This window comes from Lactuca saligna, chromosome 5 (assembly GCF_052625555.1).
Source record: "Lactuca saligna cultivar CGN05327 chromosome 5, ASM5262555v1, whole genome shotgun sequence".
NCBI classification, from domain to species: Eukaryota; Viridiplantae; Streptophyta; class Magnoliopsida; order Asterales; family Asteraceae; genus Lactuca; species Lactuca saligna.
Genome location: NC_136421.1, coordinates 309,435,168 through 309,451,665, shown reverse-complemented (window position 1 = coordinate 309,451,665; position 16,498 = coordinate 309,435,168). Strand labels below are relative to the sequence as shown.

At 43.0% G+C, this 16,498-nt stretch overlaps 1 protein-coding gene across 1 annotated transcript; it reads right to left on the bottom strand.

Annotated features, from left to right (window-relative positions):
• Window positions 1-14,017: 14,017 nt before the first annotated feature.
• Window positions 14,018-15,031, bottom strand: LOC145048568 (ethylene-response factor C3-like). The gene has a single exon (XM_078997101.1). It carries the CDS (start codon window positions 14,962-14,964, stop codon window positions 14,293-14,295), a length of 672 nt encoding a protein of 223 aa, XP_078853227.1. The 5' UTR covers window positions 14,965-15,031; the 3' UTR covers window positions 14,018-14,292.
• Window positions 15,032-16,498: the final 1,467 nt, after the last annotated feature.

Below are 16,498 nucleotides of genomic sequence, written 5' to 3'. Positions count from 1 at the left end.
ATAAGCCCTTAATGATGAAGTGCATCAGAATGGTCCAAAGGCCTGAGACAGATGATTTTTTGAACTTCTTGGCTTTGTATTCTTGACCATAGCCAATGTGTATGAGAAACTGTTGAAATTCTTCTGTAGTGGGTTCTTGAACCATAAAGTCTGAGGGGTTTTCTTTGACTTCGATAGCCTTGAGAAATGTAGATTTATAGACAGGAACTATTCGATCACCTGCAATCTTCGTCTCAAGAATGTCTTTCTCGATTTTGATACGTTCAAATGCAGTGTGAAGAAGACAAAGAGGGATTGGTGGTTCTGCAATCTTAGTGAGTGGTACTGCAATAAGATGATGAGCAATGAACTCAATCATAACTCTGATGGGCTCGTCAAAATCCATGGGGTTAATGGAGAACAATTGTGTCGTGTCTCTGAGAAAGGGTTCATTCGACTGTAAAGATGATTATCAATTGGATGATTTCTTTTTCGCATCAGTTTTGGGAAGTTTGGGAGCAGTTTGAGTGATTTTTGAAGGAGATGAGGACGCCATTGTTTCAGGTGGTTGAATGTTTGAAGAACACAATTGAGAGAAAGAGAAGGGTTTTTAGCTTTTTTTGTATGCATAAGGGTAAAAAGGATATGAGGGGGGTTTATACAGGTTGTGAAAACGGGTCGGGTTGGAAAGGTAATGATGAAATTTGAAAATGGAAACGGATCGCATTAATTATGTTGCCATTTTCAGGTGAGTTGACCTGCAAAGACTAAAGATCATATTGGCTCAAAGTGAAAGTTAGAAACCGTCACTTAGGTGATGTGATTTTCACTTTTCAGGGGTGCGTGGAACGTGGTGTGAGTTTCAAGGGTAAAAATATAGGTATTATCAAAACGTAACCGTTAAGAAAACATTTCACCTTAAAAACTTTTGGATTTCATTTGATTTCGGAACCATAGGATTCCAGAAAGATTTGAAATAATTTATAACCATGACGAGTTAAGAAAATTAGTGAATTCTGAACATGAGAAAGTTTCGAGATTGATTCCGGAATGAAGCATTTAGTCAAAAAGTTCCGGAGTGAATTTTGGAAATTTCTGAGGATAAGAGTCTGGAGTGAAATGATTATGAAATGACGGAGTGAGTTTTGAAAATATTTCCGGAGTGAAATTTGAAAAACTTCCGGGATGGAATTTGAAAAGCTTCTATAATAATATATGCTTCATTATAATAATATCATCTAACGGTTTCAAGTGTTTTCACTATTAAGAAAATGGTGAGAGGATATGCTAGGGTGGAAAGGTCCTAACATATTTACATGTGACATATATAGAAAATTTATGAGACTTATATATTTATCTTGTTATATGCCTTCCATCCGCTAACAGTTACCATGGGCATTATGTGCCCAATAATTCTATCCCATTTATCCTAATTTAAAAGATTCTATAACAAAATTGGCAAGTTATTCCTACCTACATATTGCCTATTCCCAACCAAACTTCCTCATTCGCCTATCCAAGGCCTAGATGGTTCATGACATCAAGTATCTCCAGAACCTGCTCTCCCACCTCAGTGTTCTTTTTTTCAACCTGAGTAACCTTCTCCTCAACCCTACTTGCACTTATGAGGGCTGGCCTGCTTTGAATCTCCATTTCTAACAGTCGAATGTCGTGTGTGTGAACATGAAGTCGTATGAGGATTTGACTTTATAGCAGTCCTCCTTAGCTTTATCTTGATCCCGAGCCCGTTGTTCCTCCATCATTCGTACATTCCCTTATAGCTAGTTGCATGGCATTCCCCTCTATAATGCTCAACTCGTCCCTCATGATCTTGACTTGGTGTCCAAGTCGAATGCGATGATCAAACAAATGTGATAGGACATTAACATTAATGGAAGTCGAGGGGTTTTCCCCAAATATCTTGACGGCCTCGTACTTGTTGGTTATCTACTACTACTACTACTACTTCAATTACAATTGTTACTACTGCTACTTCTACTACTTTAAAAAATATATTTTTATACATTTAAAATGTATGTATAACTTTAGGAGGATGATGATGATGATGATGATGATGATGATGATGATGATGATGATGATGATGATGATAATAATAATAATAATAATAATAATAATAATAATAATACCATCATTTTAGATATTAAATATAATTGCTTAAGAAAAATTTCCAAAAAAATCGTTATTGCCTAATTGCAAATGCATTAGTTTTGTAAGAAAGATACACCAACATACTTGCGCGGATTACAGGTGACAATTACAAGAATGGTGGGGAAGTTAACAGTACCCGACGACATTTAGGGATGGATGTAGACCCATCGGGAAAGGATAATCATTCCGGTCCTAAGAAAGGTGGTGTGTAACGACCCGATTTTTACGTCCGAAATTTTCATTTTTAAAATAATACTTTAGAAAACATTAATAAATAAAAACATTGTTTGATCACACCATAACACATCGTAACCATGTTCTAAAAAGTCAAACCATACATCCCACCAAAATATCATAGTACAATCCCAGTAAATCTCGTAAATGCGGAAACCGAAGAGTGTGTGTATGACGTGCCGCTACCGCGCCGGCTCCTTCCCCTTCGATGCAGAGGTACCTGAAAACAAAACTGTAAACGTAAGCACAAAGCTTAGTGAGTTCCCCCAACGTACCACATACCATACAAACACATAACATACGTACTGCCAGGCTATGCTGGGGTGCCTGACTACCCGGTACGGCCATTCTGGGGTGCCGACCTACCCATACGGCCATTCTGGGGTGCCGTCTTACCCATGTCAAGCCATTCTGGGGTGCTGACTACCCATGTCAAGCCATTCTGGGGTGCTGACTACCCATCGGTCCTAACAACCGATCCTCGGGGACTGGTCGCCTCCCGCTACCTCTATCGCATAACATAATAGACCAACATACAAGCATACCATCACATACAGTCAGATAATTCTGGGGTGTCTGACTACCCAGCGGTCCTAACAACCGAACTCTACTACTATTGCATATAACGTATCGTGATAGCATGTAACATAACAGGTAATAGCAAACCTACATGATATCACAAAGACAATCATCTATCATACATCTCCTACTGGTGGGCCGGCCGTGTGGCCTTAGACCCACCACTACTGGAAGGTAATTCACCTCAAAGTAGCTGCTGAACTGATCGGGAACTAACTGACTGCTGCTGCTCCGGGAGTCCTCCGGCTGCAATTCCCACAACATACTCAATCAACCACTGCTAACTGTCCTTTAGGTAAAATGACCATTTTACCCCCTGTCTAGCTCTAAGCCAATGCTAGAGTCAACTTTTAGTTGACCCGACTCGCCGAGTGGATCTCCACTCGCCGAGTCCCTAGCAAATTATTGTCCTGGGTCCCTGGTTCTACTCGTCGAGTTGGGCTATGACTCGATGAGTTCATCTTCTAACTGTCATTCAACTCCTTCATCCTACTCGCCGAGTTGTATGAACAACTCGTCGAGTTCATCTTCATCCGAAGAACACTTTATGCTAAGACTCACCGAGTTGTATGAACAACTCGCCGAGTCTGTTCTTAATCTATGAAGATTGCCTTGGACTCGCCGAGTCAGGGCATTGACTCGCCGAGTCCTATCATGGGTGAGTTCAGCTCCCAACTCACCAAGTCACCCCCTGTGACTCACGGCTCAACTCGATACATCATGAAGGGACCGGTTCGGTGACTCGCGACCAGACTCATCGAGTCACATAGATGACTCGCCGAGTCGCAGCCATGCATCCATCAAATACACCGATTTTCTCGATTCCAGTCCATGCCATTCACAGATCTGGGCTCCTAGGACACAAATCACACGTAAAGTTTCCAACTTTACGTGTAGATATTCACCAATATGGATTTTAGGGTGCAAAATGCCTCAAAAGGGTAGATCTAGGATGAACAAGCCACATGGGGCTATAAAGCTAACAGATCTGAGCTCCTGGAGCTCAATCTTGCCTAGATCTAAAGGTTAATCCACTTATTATGAATCATTAAGCACAAACAAGCTTGAAGAATTGCTCAAGAGTGTCCCAAATGAAATCCTAAGCATAGAAACAGGGGAAAAACGAGATATACCTCAAGGAAAATGTTGAAATGACACAAAGATGGCTGATCTCCTTCTCCTCTTCTTGATCTACTCCTCTTTCTCCTCAAAACCTTCAAGAACACTTCAATCTCTCAAGGAAATAAGGGAAAACGATGTTGGGGGAGTTCTGGGGGTGAATGGGGACGAGTTGGGGCGGAATGAGGGTTTAAATAGGGTGCAAACCCTTGAAACTTAGGGTTTCATCCAGCAACGGTGACTCGCCGAGTCCAGGATATGGACTCACCGAGTCGCCCACTTAAAACGTGTCCTGAGTCTCGTCCCTACTCGGCGAGTTGGACCTTATGACTCGCCGAGTCCAAGGCTAAAATAGGGCAATGCTCAAATAAAATTCACATACCGGAAACCAGGTGCTACAAATCTCCCCCACTTATTTTAGACTTCGTCCTCGAAGTTTGCTGCCCGGACCTGAAACAGCTCGGGGTAATGCTCCATCATCTCGTCCATCGGTTCCCAAGTCCATTCCGAACCCTTGCGGTGCTGCCATTGCACCTTTACTAGTTCGACCCTCTTGTTTCTCAACGTCTTGGTCTTTCTGTCAAGTATTGCGACTGGGCGCTCAATGTAATTCAAGCTGTCATCAACCTGAATATCCGCCAACGGTACTACTGCTGAATCGTCCACCAGGCACTTCCGCAGCTGCGAAACATGGAAGGTGCTGTGGATCTGACTGAGCTCGGCTGGCAGATCCAGCCTATACGCCACCTTGCCCACCCGGGCTGCAACCCTGAACGGCCCGATGAACCTTGGGCCCAACTTGCCCCGCTTCCTGAATCGAATGACACCTTTCCAAGGCGACACTTTCAGGAGGACCATATCCCCGACTTGGAACCCCAAGTCGGATCGACGTCTATCGGCGTAGCTTTTCTACCGACTCTGTGCAGTCTGAAGTCTGCTCCGAACCTGCTGGATCCTCTCGGTCGTCTCTAGCACCACCTCGGTGCTTCCCATGACTCTCTGGCCAACCTCCCCCCAACATATCGGGGTTCTGCACTTCCGCCCATACAACATCTCGAACGGTGGTCGGTCAATACTCGCGTGATAGCTGTTATTGTAGGAGAACTCAGCCAAAGGAAGATAGGTATCCCAGCTAGCACCGAAATCCAGTACACACGCCCACAACATGTCCTCCAAAGTCTGGATGGTCCGCTCACTCTGACCATCTGTTTGCGGGTGAAAGGCGGTGCTGAAATGCAGACGAGTGCCCAACTCGTCATGAAATTTCTTCCAGAATCTGGAAGTAAAACGCACATCTCTGTCCGAGATCACCGATACTGGCACCCCATGCCGTGCCACAATCTCCCTGATATAGATGTCGGCCAATTTTTCGGCCGATATTCTCTCCTGAATTGGAATAAAGTGAGCACTCTTGGTCAATCTATCCACGATGACCCAAATCGAATCCACTCCACGTGCGGTCCTGGGAAGCTTTGTTATAAAATCCATCGTGATATCTTCCCATTTCCACAGTGGAATATCCAACGGCTGCATCTTGCCATGCGGCCTCTGATGTTCGGCCTTGACCTTCCTGCAGGTCAAACACTGCTCGACGTACCATGCCACATCCCGCTTCATGCAAGGCCACCAATAATCCGGACGAAGATCCCTATACATCTTCGTCGCCCCGGGATGAATAGAAAATCGGGACTTGTGCGCCTCCTCCATCAAAATCTGACGCACGCCACCGTGATACGGCACCCACACCCTACGGTGTAATGTCAAAAGTCCTCTGCCATCATAATCGAAGGAGGAAACCTGACCCACCACACGCTCGCTCTTCCGATGCTCCTCCTTGATAGCCTCTTGTTGAGCCTCCCGAATCTGCTCCAACAGGGGAGTCACCACAGTCATCCTCAAACAGACGTCCCTGATCGGCACCGTCTTGCGGCTAAGCGCATCGGCCACCACATTGGCCTTCCCCGGGTGGTAAAGGATCTCGCAATCATAATCCTTCACCACGTCCAACCACCACCGCTGCCTCATATTCAGATTCGGCTGGTCCATGAGGTACCTCAAACTCTTATGGTCCGTGTAGATGGTACACCGAACCCCGTAGAGGTAATGCCGCCAAATCTTGAGGGCAAAGACCACCGCCCCCAACTCCAAATCGTGCGTCGGGTAATTTGCCTCGTGAGGCTTGAGCTGCCGCGAAGCGTAGGCAATGACATGCCCCTCTGCATCAGAACTGCGCCCAACCCTGAAATGGACGCATCGCAGTAAACCACAAAATCCTCTACACCCTCAGGCAGGGCTAGGATCGGTGCCTCACACAATTTCTGTCTCAGCATCTCAAACGCAGCCTGCTGCTCGGGTCCCCACCGAAAGACCACGGCTTTCTTCGTCAGTCGTGTCAGGGGTACGGCTATCTTGGAGAAATCCTGGATAAATCTCCGATAGTAGCCCGCCAATCCCAGGAAGCTCCGAATCTCGGATGGAGACTTCGGGACCTCCCATCTCATCACGGCCTCGACCTTGGCCGGGTCAACCAGAATCCCATTCTGGTTGATGAGGTGTCCAAGAAATTGCACCTCGCGCAACCAAAACTCACACTTGGAGAACTTGGCATACAAGCTCTCCCTCCTCAGGGTCTCCAATACCTCCCTCAGATGCTCCTCGTGTTCCTCCCGAGTCTTGGAATAGACCAAGATATCATCGATAAAGACTATCACAGACCGATCCAGCATCGGTCTACACACGCGGTTCATGAGGTCCATGAACGCGGCAGGAGCATTGGTGAGCCCAAACGGCATCACCACGAACTCGTAATGACCATAGCGCGTCCGAAACGCAGTCTTCTGCATATCCTCCTCCCTAACCCTCATCTAATGATACCCCGAACGCAAGTCAATCTTGGAGAACCAAGATGCTCCCTGAAGCTGGTCAAATAGGTCGTCAATCCTCGGAAGCTGGTATCGGTTCTTCACCGTTACCTTGTTCAGCTCCCGATAATCTATACACATCCGATGCGATCCGTCCTTCTTTCTTACAAACAGAATCGGGGCTCCCCAGGGTGAACTGCTCGGCCGAATAAATCCCTTGTCCAGCAGCTCCTGCAGCTGCGTAGACAACTCCTGCATCTCGGGAGGAGCCAACCGATATGGTGCTTTGGCTATCGGAGCCGCACCGGGAATGAGGTCAATCCTGAACTCCACCTGTCGCTCCGGAGGTACCCCAGGTAGTTCCTCTGGGAAAACATCAGCAAAATCTCGAACTACCGGGACCTCGCTCACGGTCGCCTTACCCGCCTCCCGGGTATCCATCACATACGCGACATAACCCGCGCATCCCTGCTGAAGGTAGCGCCTAGCCCTCGCTGGTGAACATACAGCGGGTCCACACTGCGGCCGCTCTCCATGAATCACTAAATCTCCCCCGCTTGGGGTCCTAACTCGCACTAGCTGCTGCGCGCAATCTATCACTGCCCCATTAGGGCTCAACCAATCCATACCAATAATCACCTTGTTCCCACGCAATGGAATGGGAACCAAGTCTACCAGGTAACGCTCCTCAAACAGTCGCAGAACACAATCTCGAAACACCATCGATGCTCGCACCGATCGATCGTCAGCAATCTCTACCTCTAACGGGCAATCTAACTCGCCTGAAGTCTCATGAAATCTCTTGCTAAGAGCAAGAGAAACAAACGATCGGGATGCACCCGAGTCGAACAATACCTGAACCGGGATGCCGTTCACATGGAACGATCCTAATACACATGTATACATACGGAGCACATATCAATATCATAACCACGTAAAATAAAAGATAGAAGGAAGGAATCATACCCGTCACCACATCGGGCGCGGCGCGTGCCTCCTCGGTAGTCAACTGAAATGCCCGAATCCTCACCACTGGAGCCTCTGCCATGCCCTGACGGCCATCCGTGATCCGTAGGGTCGCTGGAGCTGGCACCTTCACTGGCGCTGAAACTGTCAACATGGGGCAATTGGCCTTTTTGTGGCCCCTCTGGTTGCAGTGGAAACACAGCAACTCCGATGTCTGAATAACTGGCGCAGGAGCAGTGCAATCCCTGCTGATATGCCCAAACTTGCCGCACTTGTAGCAGCCTGGCGATCCCATCCTGCACGCCCCCTCGTGCGGCCTGCCGCACCTCCTGCAGCGGCTCGGTCCCGACTGGCCTTTCGGCCTCCCATCTGATCCCTTGGGCTTCTTCCCCGAAGCCCCTGCTGCCTGACCGTCCTCAAGTTTCCGTTTCCGGATGTGCTCCAAATCTATCTCTCTCTCCCTAGCCCTGGCAATCATGGAGTCCAGGGTAGGGCAAGCCGAAAAGCTAACATGCTCCCGAATGTCAGCTCGTAGCATATCATGGTAACGAGTCCTCCTCATATCCTCGTCACCTGCGTACTGGGGCACCAATAAAGCCCTCTCCCGAAACTTGGCGGTGATCTCCGCCACGGTCTCTGTCGTCTGCCTCATGTCTAGAAACTCCCTGGCCAGCTGCTGAAGCTCGACCGCTGGTGCAAACTCTGCCCTGAACCTAGCCACAAAGTCCGACCAGGTCATTGCCTCGATAGCCAAGGCTCCCAACGAGTCACCCACTGACTCCCACCAATCCCGGGCTCGGTCCCGTAAACACCCCGCTGCGTACCTCACCTTCGACCCCTCGGGGCAGAAGCTGGTCAACTGGGCGGACTCAATATCCGCAATCCACCGCCTGGCGACAATGGGGTCCTTCACCCCATGGAAATCCGGCGCACCACTGCCCCTGAAGTCCTTGAAGGACAGTGTGCGAGATCCCGACTGGCTAGAGGCCAAGTCGCTCCTGAATGCCCGTAGGCGATCCTCCATCAACTCCACGATCCCTTCCTTGATCGACCCAAAAATGATGGGTGTCGACTCAAGGATGCCCCTAGTGATCTCCGACGTGATGAACTCACGTAGCCTTTCATCAATCGGCTCGGTGCCAGATCCGAACCTAACCCCTCTCCTGACCCGCCATCTGTCGGTCTCGGTCGAAGTACCACCATTCTGCAAAACATCATAATAATCATTAGTGGTACTGCTACTTTCTGAGGGATCTCAACTACTTACAGGTTCCTTGGTCTCGTCTTGGCCTTCCTCGGCTCGGGTACGGATCCTCTGCTTTCAGTAGTACGGGCCCATACTACCTTCCACATCTATCCGTACCTTCTCCGAGGAATTCCTCGACTCCACCAGCTCCCCTTTACTACTGCTACTCTCTGTCATTCTCATCCTAGGCTTGCCCTAGGGAAGTCTCAAGTTCAACACGACGGGTCCTCAGCTGCTGTAGGTCTCCTCATAATGCCAGTTAGCCACCACCTAAACACCATCACATGTGATGAGGATTAGATAATCCTTCAAGTAAAAGATCCGTCCCTACAACGGTTGGACTCAAACAAGAGCTGCGCAATAGGGCCAGTTCCAACACTTTGGGATTATTCGACCCTGATTACATGTGGTGTGATGTGTTTACCTAGTGGCTAACTCCCATTACTCAGAATCCCACCAAGCACGAAGCAAGCAGCATTCGGATAAGGGAAAAACAGACTCAAGCCAAAACTATTCTTATAACAAGAAACGACACTTAACATAGGATGCTAAGCTCATACTATCAGGCATAACCTAAACAGGCTATCCTACTGCTGTCTACTCAATTCTAGCATGCAATATTCATAAAGTTGTAACACATAAGCAGGCACATAAAGCATCACTCCTAGATCCTTAGCCTATTCTAGCATGCAGTTCTACGTAAGCTGATAAACATAACATAAACTTGTATGGGTACTATGGGGAATACTTACTTGAGCTTGGCCGGTCGCGCACGTCACACACTTTGCTCTTTCTTATGACTCTTTTCCGGGTTTTAAAGAACAATTTCTTTTGGAAAATCTTTCAATCCCTCGATTTGAGTCCAAACACTCCCGAAGGCGTGTCCGAATCCCTCAAACCAGGGCTCTGATACCAACTTGTAACGACCCGATTTTTACGTCCGAAATTTTCATTTTTTAAATATTACTTTAGAAAACATTAATAAATAAAAACATTGTTTGATCACACCATAACACATTGTAACCATGTTCTAAAAAGTCAAACCATACATCCCACCAAAATATCAGAGTACAATCCCAGTAAATCTCGTAAATGCGGAAACCGAAGAGTGTGTGTATGACGTGCCGCTACCGCGCCGGCTCCTTCCCCTTCGATGCAGAGGTACCTGAAAACAAAACTGTAAACGTAAGCACAAAGCTTAGTGAGTTCCCCCAACGTACCACATACCATACAAACACATAACATACGTACTGCTAGGCTATGCTGGGGTGCCTGACTACCCGGTACGGCCATTCTGGGGTGCCGACCTACCCATACGGCCATTCTGGGGTGCCGTCTTACCCGTGTCAAGCCATTCTGGGGTGCTGACTACCCATGTCAAGCCATTCTGGGGTGCTGACTACCCATCGGTCCTAACAACCGATCCTCGGGGACTGGTCCCCTCCCGCTACCTCTATCGCATAACATAATAGACCAACATACAAGCATACCATCACATACAGTCAGATAATTCTGGGGTGTCTGACTACCCAGCGGTCCTAACAACCGAACTCTACTACTATTGCATATAACGTATCGTGATAGCATGTAACATAACAGGTAATAGCAAACCTAGATGATATCACAAAGACAATCATCTATCATACATCTCCTACTGGTGGGCCGGCCGTGTGGCCTTAGACCCACCACTACTGGAAGGTAACTCACCTCAAAGTAGCTGCTGAACTGATCGGGAACTAACTGACTGCTGCTGCTCCGGGAGTCCTCCGGCTGCAATTCCCACAACATACTCAATCAACCACTGCTAACTGTCCTTTAGGTAAAATGACCATTTTACCCCCGGTCTAGCTCTAAGCCAATGCTAGAGTCAACTTTTAGTTGACCCGACTCGCCGAGTGGATCTCCACTCGCCGAGTCCCTAGCAAATTATTGTCCTGGGTCCCTGGTTCTACTCGTCGAGTTGGGCTATGACTCGACGAGTTCATCTTCTAACTGTCATTCAACTCCTTCATCCTACTCGCCGAGTTGTATGAACAACTCGTTGAGTTCATCTTCATCCGAAGAACACTTTATGCTAAGACTCGCCGAGTTGTATGAACAACTCGCCGAGTCTGTTCTTAATCTATGAAGATTGCCTTGGACTCGCCGAGTCAGGGCATTGACTCGCCGAGTCCTATCATGGGTGAGTTCAGCTCCCAACTCACCGAGTCACCCCCTGTGACTCACGGCTCAACTCGATACATCATGAAGGGACCGGTTCGGTGACTCGCGACCAGACTCGTCGAGTCACATAGATGACTCGCCAAGTCGCAGCCATGCATCCATCAAATACACCGATTTGCTCGATTCCAGTCCATGCCATTCACAGATCTGGGCTCCTAGGACACAAATCACACGTAAAGTTTCCAACTTTACGTGTAGATATTCACCAATATGGATTTTAGGGTGCAAAATGCCTCAAAAGGGTAGATCTAGGATGAACAAGCCACATGGGGCCATAAAGCTAACAGATCTGAGCTCCTGGAGCTCAATCTTGCCTAGATCTAAAGGTTAATCCACTTATTATGAATCATTAAGCACAAACAAGCTTGAAGAATTGCTCAAGAGTGTCCCAAATGAAATCCTAAGCATAGAAACAACGGAAAAACGAGATATACCTCAAGGAAAATGTTGAAATGACACAAAGATGGATGATCTCCTTCTCCTCTTCTTGATCTACTCCTCTTTCTCCTCAAAACCTTCAAGAACACACCAAGAACACTTCAATCTCTCAAGGAAATAAGGGAAAACGATGTTGGGGGAGTTCTGGGGGTGAATGGGGACGAGTTGGGGCGGAATGAGGGTTTAAATAGGGTGCAAACCCTTGAAACTTAGGGTTTCATCCAGCAGCGGTGACTCGCCGAGTCCAGGATATGGACTCGCCGAGTCGCCCACTTAAAACGTGTCCTGAGTCTCGTCCCTACTCGGCGAGTCGGACCTTATGACTCGCCGAGTCCAAGGCTAAAATAGGACAATGCTCAAATAAAATTCACATACCGGAAACCAGGTGCTACATGGTGACCATTCTTAAGAACCACCATAAGATCGAACTGCCCTCATGCCTCTCCCACATCAAGTTGACCTCCAAAGTGGAGCTTCGTAACATGTTAACGAAGACCTTCCAACTTCATGGTAGCATATTTTTCTCTTTTCTTTTTATTTCAATTTTTTATAGTTATTAGATCTGCAATAATAACATAGAATTTTGTCTGGTATAAAGCAAAAATAGTTGTTGTAGAGAAGATGAGGTAGTGGGTTCGAATCCTTCGCCCTCATTCTTAGCCAAAACATTTAATTTTTAACAAGACATAGAGATATAGGAGCCACTTCAGCAATAATATCTAGTCAACGCCAAATAAACTTCGACCAAGCATTTAATTTTAAAAAAGATATGGTGACGTGGTAACCACGTCAACAAGAATGCCCAATTAGCGCCATATAGAATAGGTGACCGGTTGTAAAAAGTAAAAACCTTATACAAAAATAAACAAATCTTTTCGAACATTAATCATCAACACATAAAAAAGATAAATACGAGGTATGACAAGATGATGTTACCCAATGGGCTCAATTCTAAAATATTGTCAACTTGGATAACGGAATTATCGACACGTCCCTCATCCTCCAAAAAGAAAAACCACATTCAATGAATACTCTATTTAGACATGTGTCGATAAACCTCTTTTCCATAATATGACAAAAAAAAAAGTTATATTAAAACATAATTTATCATTTATTGTGTTATAGTTTATGTCATAAAGCTTTATAATGTTATAATTTATATCATAAAACCGATTTACTAAGATTATAATAGTGGGGTTATTTTAAAAAGTTTCTTTTAGATAATTGACAAATGCTTAGATAATTTTTTTTTTCCTTAATACTACGTATAAAATAGAATAAAACAGTTTTCGAATGAAGAAATATCAAGAGTTTATAACATTAAATCATCAAATTAGTGTTGATCATTTTATTTAAAACTACTCGTTTTTTCCTTAATCTTCTACTTAAGTTGTTGACCTTTTGGGGACATGATCTTTAAATTTAGAAAAGGGGATCATTCCACAAAAGATGCAACACCCATGATTTATTTGAAGTTACAAATTTCACCCTTTTTGAAGTTTTAAGATTGTCACTTATGTATCATTATCCAAAAAGTCATGGGCTATTTGGGAATATCACAACCAACCCAATCTTCTTGTAAGTCATAGATTGAACGACAAGTAGGTAAGTCCTTTTTTAGTTATTTTTCTTAATAGAAAATAAAACAAAAAGTCGGACGAACTGTAAACGTATTTTATTTTAAATCGCATGATCATTGACGGCATAAACCGCAAAGTTTTAATATTAGCAGTCAAAAATCAAAGAGTCGTCATTATTACGGAAGATTATACCTTAAATCAACAAATGTTTTAAAACATCAGAAAACATCATAATCATAAATTAATTGGTAGTTTTAATTTGACACCTCTTAGACACCCTATTGACATTAATATTTATATTTAATTTTTTCAAAAGATAAAAATATTTAAAAAAATAAAAAGAATATTTATATAGTAAAATAAAATGTTTTTTTAGCCGACCCATGATACAAATTATTTGAATATTTTTCTGATTTAAACCTTAAAACATATCGATCATGGACCTCTTTTTGTTGTCTATAATATAAAACCAGGAATAAAATTTCACTAGTTTCATCATCATACATGCTCACAATAAACGTTTAAGTAAAATCCAACAACTCTTTTCGGATTTTTTCATAATGCTTCTTTTATTGTTATTATTTAGTCATAAAATCACACATGGAACAAATCAAATATAGATGTTAGCACAAAAAAGGAAAACTTGGAATTTACAAAGAGATAAAAGATACAAGAGGCATCAATTCATACAACAAAACAAAAAAGAAAAAAAAATATATATGCCTAATGTTATGGGTATGCATTTTCCTTAAAATGCCCCAATAAAGCCACATTTAAATACATGTGTTCATTATATAGTAAATAATAAACAATACCTAAAGTGTAAGATTTAAGTTCTGGACATCTCTACTATCTTGAAAAGTCTCAACAACTTGAACTTTAAAGGCCGGATAGGGATTTACCAAGAAATCGTCGTGCTATTTTCCGACGAAGTTAATAGTTGCTCAAGATAATCTGCCCCCAAATCCTCAAAAACCACCGTGTTTTGTTCAGCTACTTGTTTGATTTTTCTACTCACCGGTTTTTTTCGCAGGGAGTGACGTTTCTTGAGGGCCATTACCGGCGAGCACCCTTCTTCAAACCCATATTTCATTTCTTGTAATGATTCCTTAACTCTGTCCACCGGAAAATTCAAAATCGCCGCCGTCCCTCGCATGGAAAATGCCGCTTGATCATACGCCATGGCGGCGGCCTCCGCGCTATCAAACGTTCCTAGCCAAACCCGCACACCGTGCCTAGTGGAGTCCCTTATCTCCGCCGCAAATTTCCCCCATGGCCGTCGTCTCACGCCTCTGTATGACTTTTCTTTCTGGGGTTTATCTGGTTTGGACTCCGATGTTACTTCTTCTTCTTTGACAACGCCGGCGGTGGAGGAATTGGATTCCGACGATTGATCAGCAATAGATGCGCCGCCGTTGGCCGCCAGCATATCAAAAAGAAGCATGTCTTCGGAGTCGTTGAGATTGAAGGGGAGTGAATTGTGGTGGAAGAGGAGCTCATCCCATGAGTAGGAGGATTCTGGTGAGTAATCGGTAGTCGGAAAATGTTGAAAGTAAGAAGTTTCCGCCATGGCTGTGAATTGTGATGGACCAAAGAAAACAGAGTCCTACTGAGTCTTTATACCCCTTGGAATTGGAACATCTTGATTCTTTTATAAAACATTAAACAAAAATGGTGTATTATTAATATTCTAAAACAACTGTTTAAGTATAGTTTTTTTTGTTAAAATAATCTTCATTTGTTTTTTCGCAAGAAAATGGCAACTATGCTGTTAAAAAACACAAATTTAATTTAATTAGCATAAATGGCAACTATCTTTATTTTAATTCTTCAATAAGATTTTAGCTTGAGTTTATCTTTTCCTTTGTTTACGATAAATTAAATTGCATTATAATTATGATATTTGTCATCATTCCATATTTACTTAACCATCTCATTAAAAGTATATTAGGAATATATCAAATAAAATTAAATTAAATGGCGGAATGATGACACGTATCATAATGTTAGTGAGTACAAAATATTTGTAGTTATAAAAGATAAGAGACAATTTAATTTCTAGTTTGTTTATTGATTATCATCCAAGCGACATATATTTGGAGCTATTAATGATTTTAAAATTTTGACAGTTTTTTAAAATTATTTAAGAATAATTATTCTATTAAAAAAAATTATTTATATTGTTATATAAATTAGATATGTTTTTAGATATATTTTTTAAATTATAAGTTTATGGAAACTTTTTTTCTAATAAGTATATATATATATATATATATATATATATATATATATATATATATATATATATATATATATATATATATATATATATATATATATATATATATATATATATGGGAAAAGTGAATATACCCTTAAGGGTATATAAGCTTAGGTACCCAAACTCACTATAATTAGTTGTTTTGTTTGATATATTCATTATAATGTTATTAAACTTCAACCATAACTTGATTTACTTTGAAGATTTTCGAAATTTCACTATTGTTTTTCTCTTATATCACTTCTTTTTGCCGGACACCTATTAGGTTATATATATTAGAGTTGAAAATGAAAATTATGTAAGAGAACGATATATGTGAAATTTATAAAAATCTTAGAAGTAAATCAAGTTAGAAGTTAAATTATAAGAACATTGGGCAATTACAATGTACTCATATGATACAAAACAACATAGTATGGTGAGTTTGGGTACCTAAGCTTATATACCCTTAAGGGTATATTCACTTTTCCATATATATATATATATATATATATATATATATATATATATATATATATATATATATATATATATATATATATATATATATATATATATATATATATATATACTAACTTTGAACTCCTTAGGCAACAGTACTTTCATATCATTGGTTGTTTTTTTTCCTTATACTGATTTACTTTTCTTATTAATATTTGATACGTGTTGTTCCCTGCTCCAACCTCCAATGTTGCTAACACATGTCTTCCACCGTTTCCATTAACCAATAAGATTAGTCCATCACACCACCGACGCCTCTATACCCAAATATCAAATGCTTTCAGTCAAAGTTCTCCACCGACTCACTCCCTGCTTTTGCTCC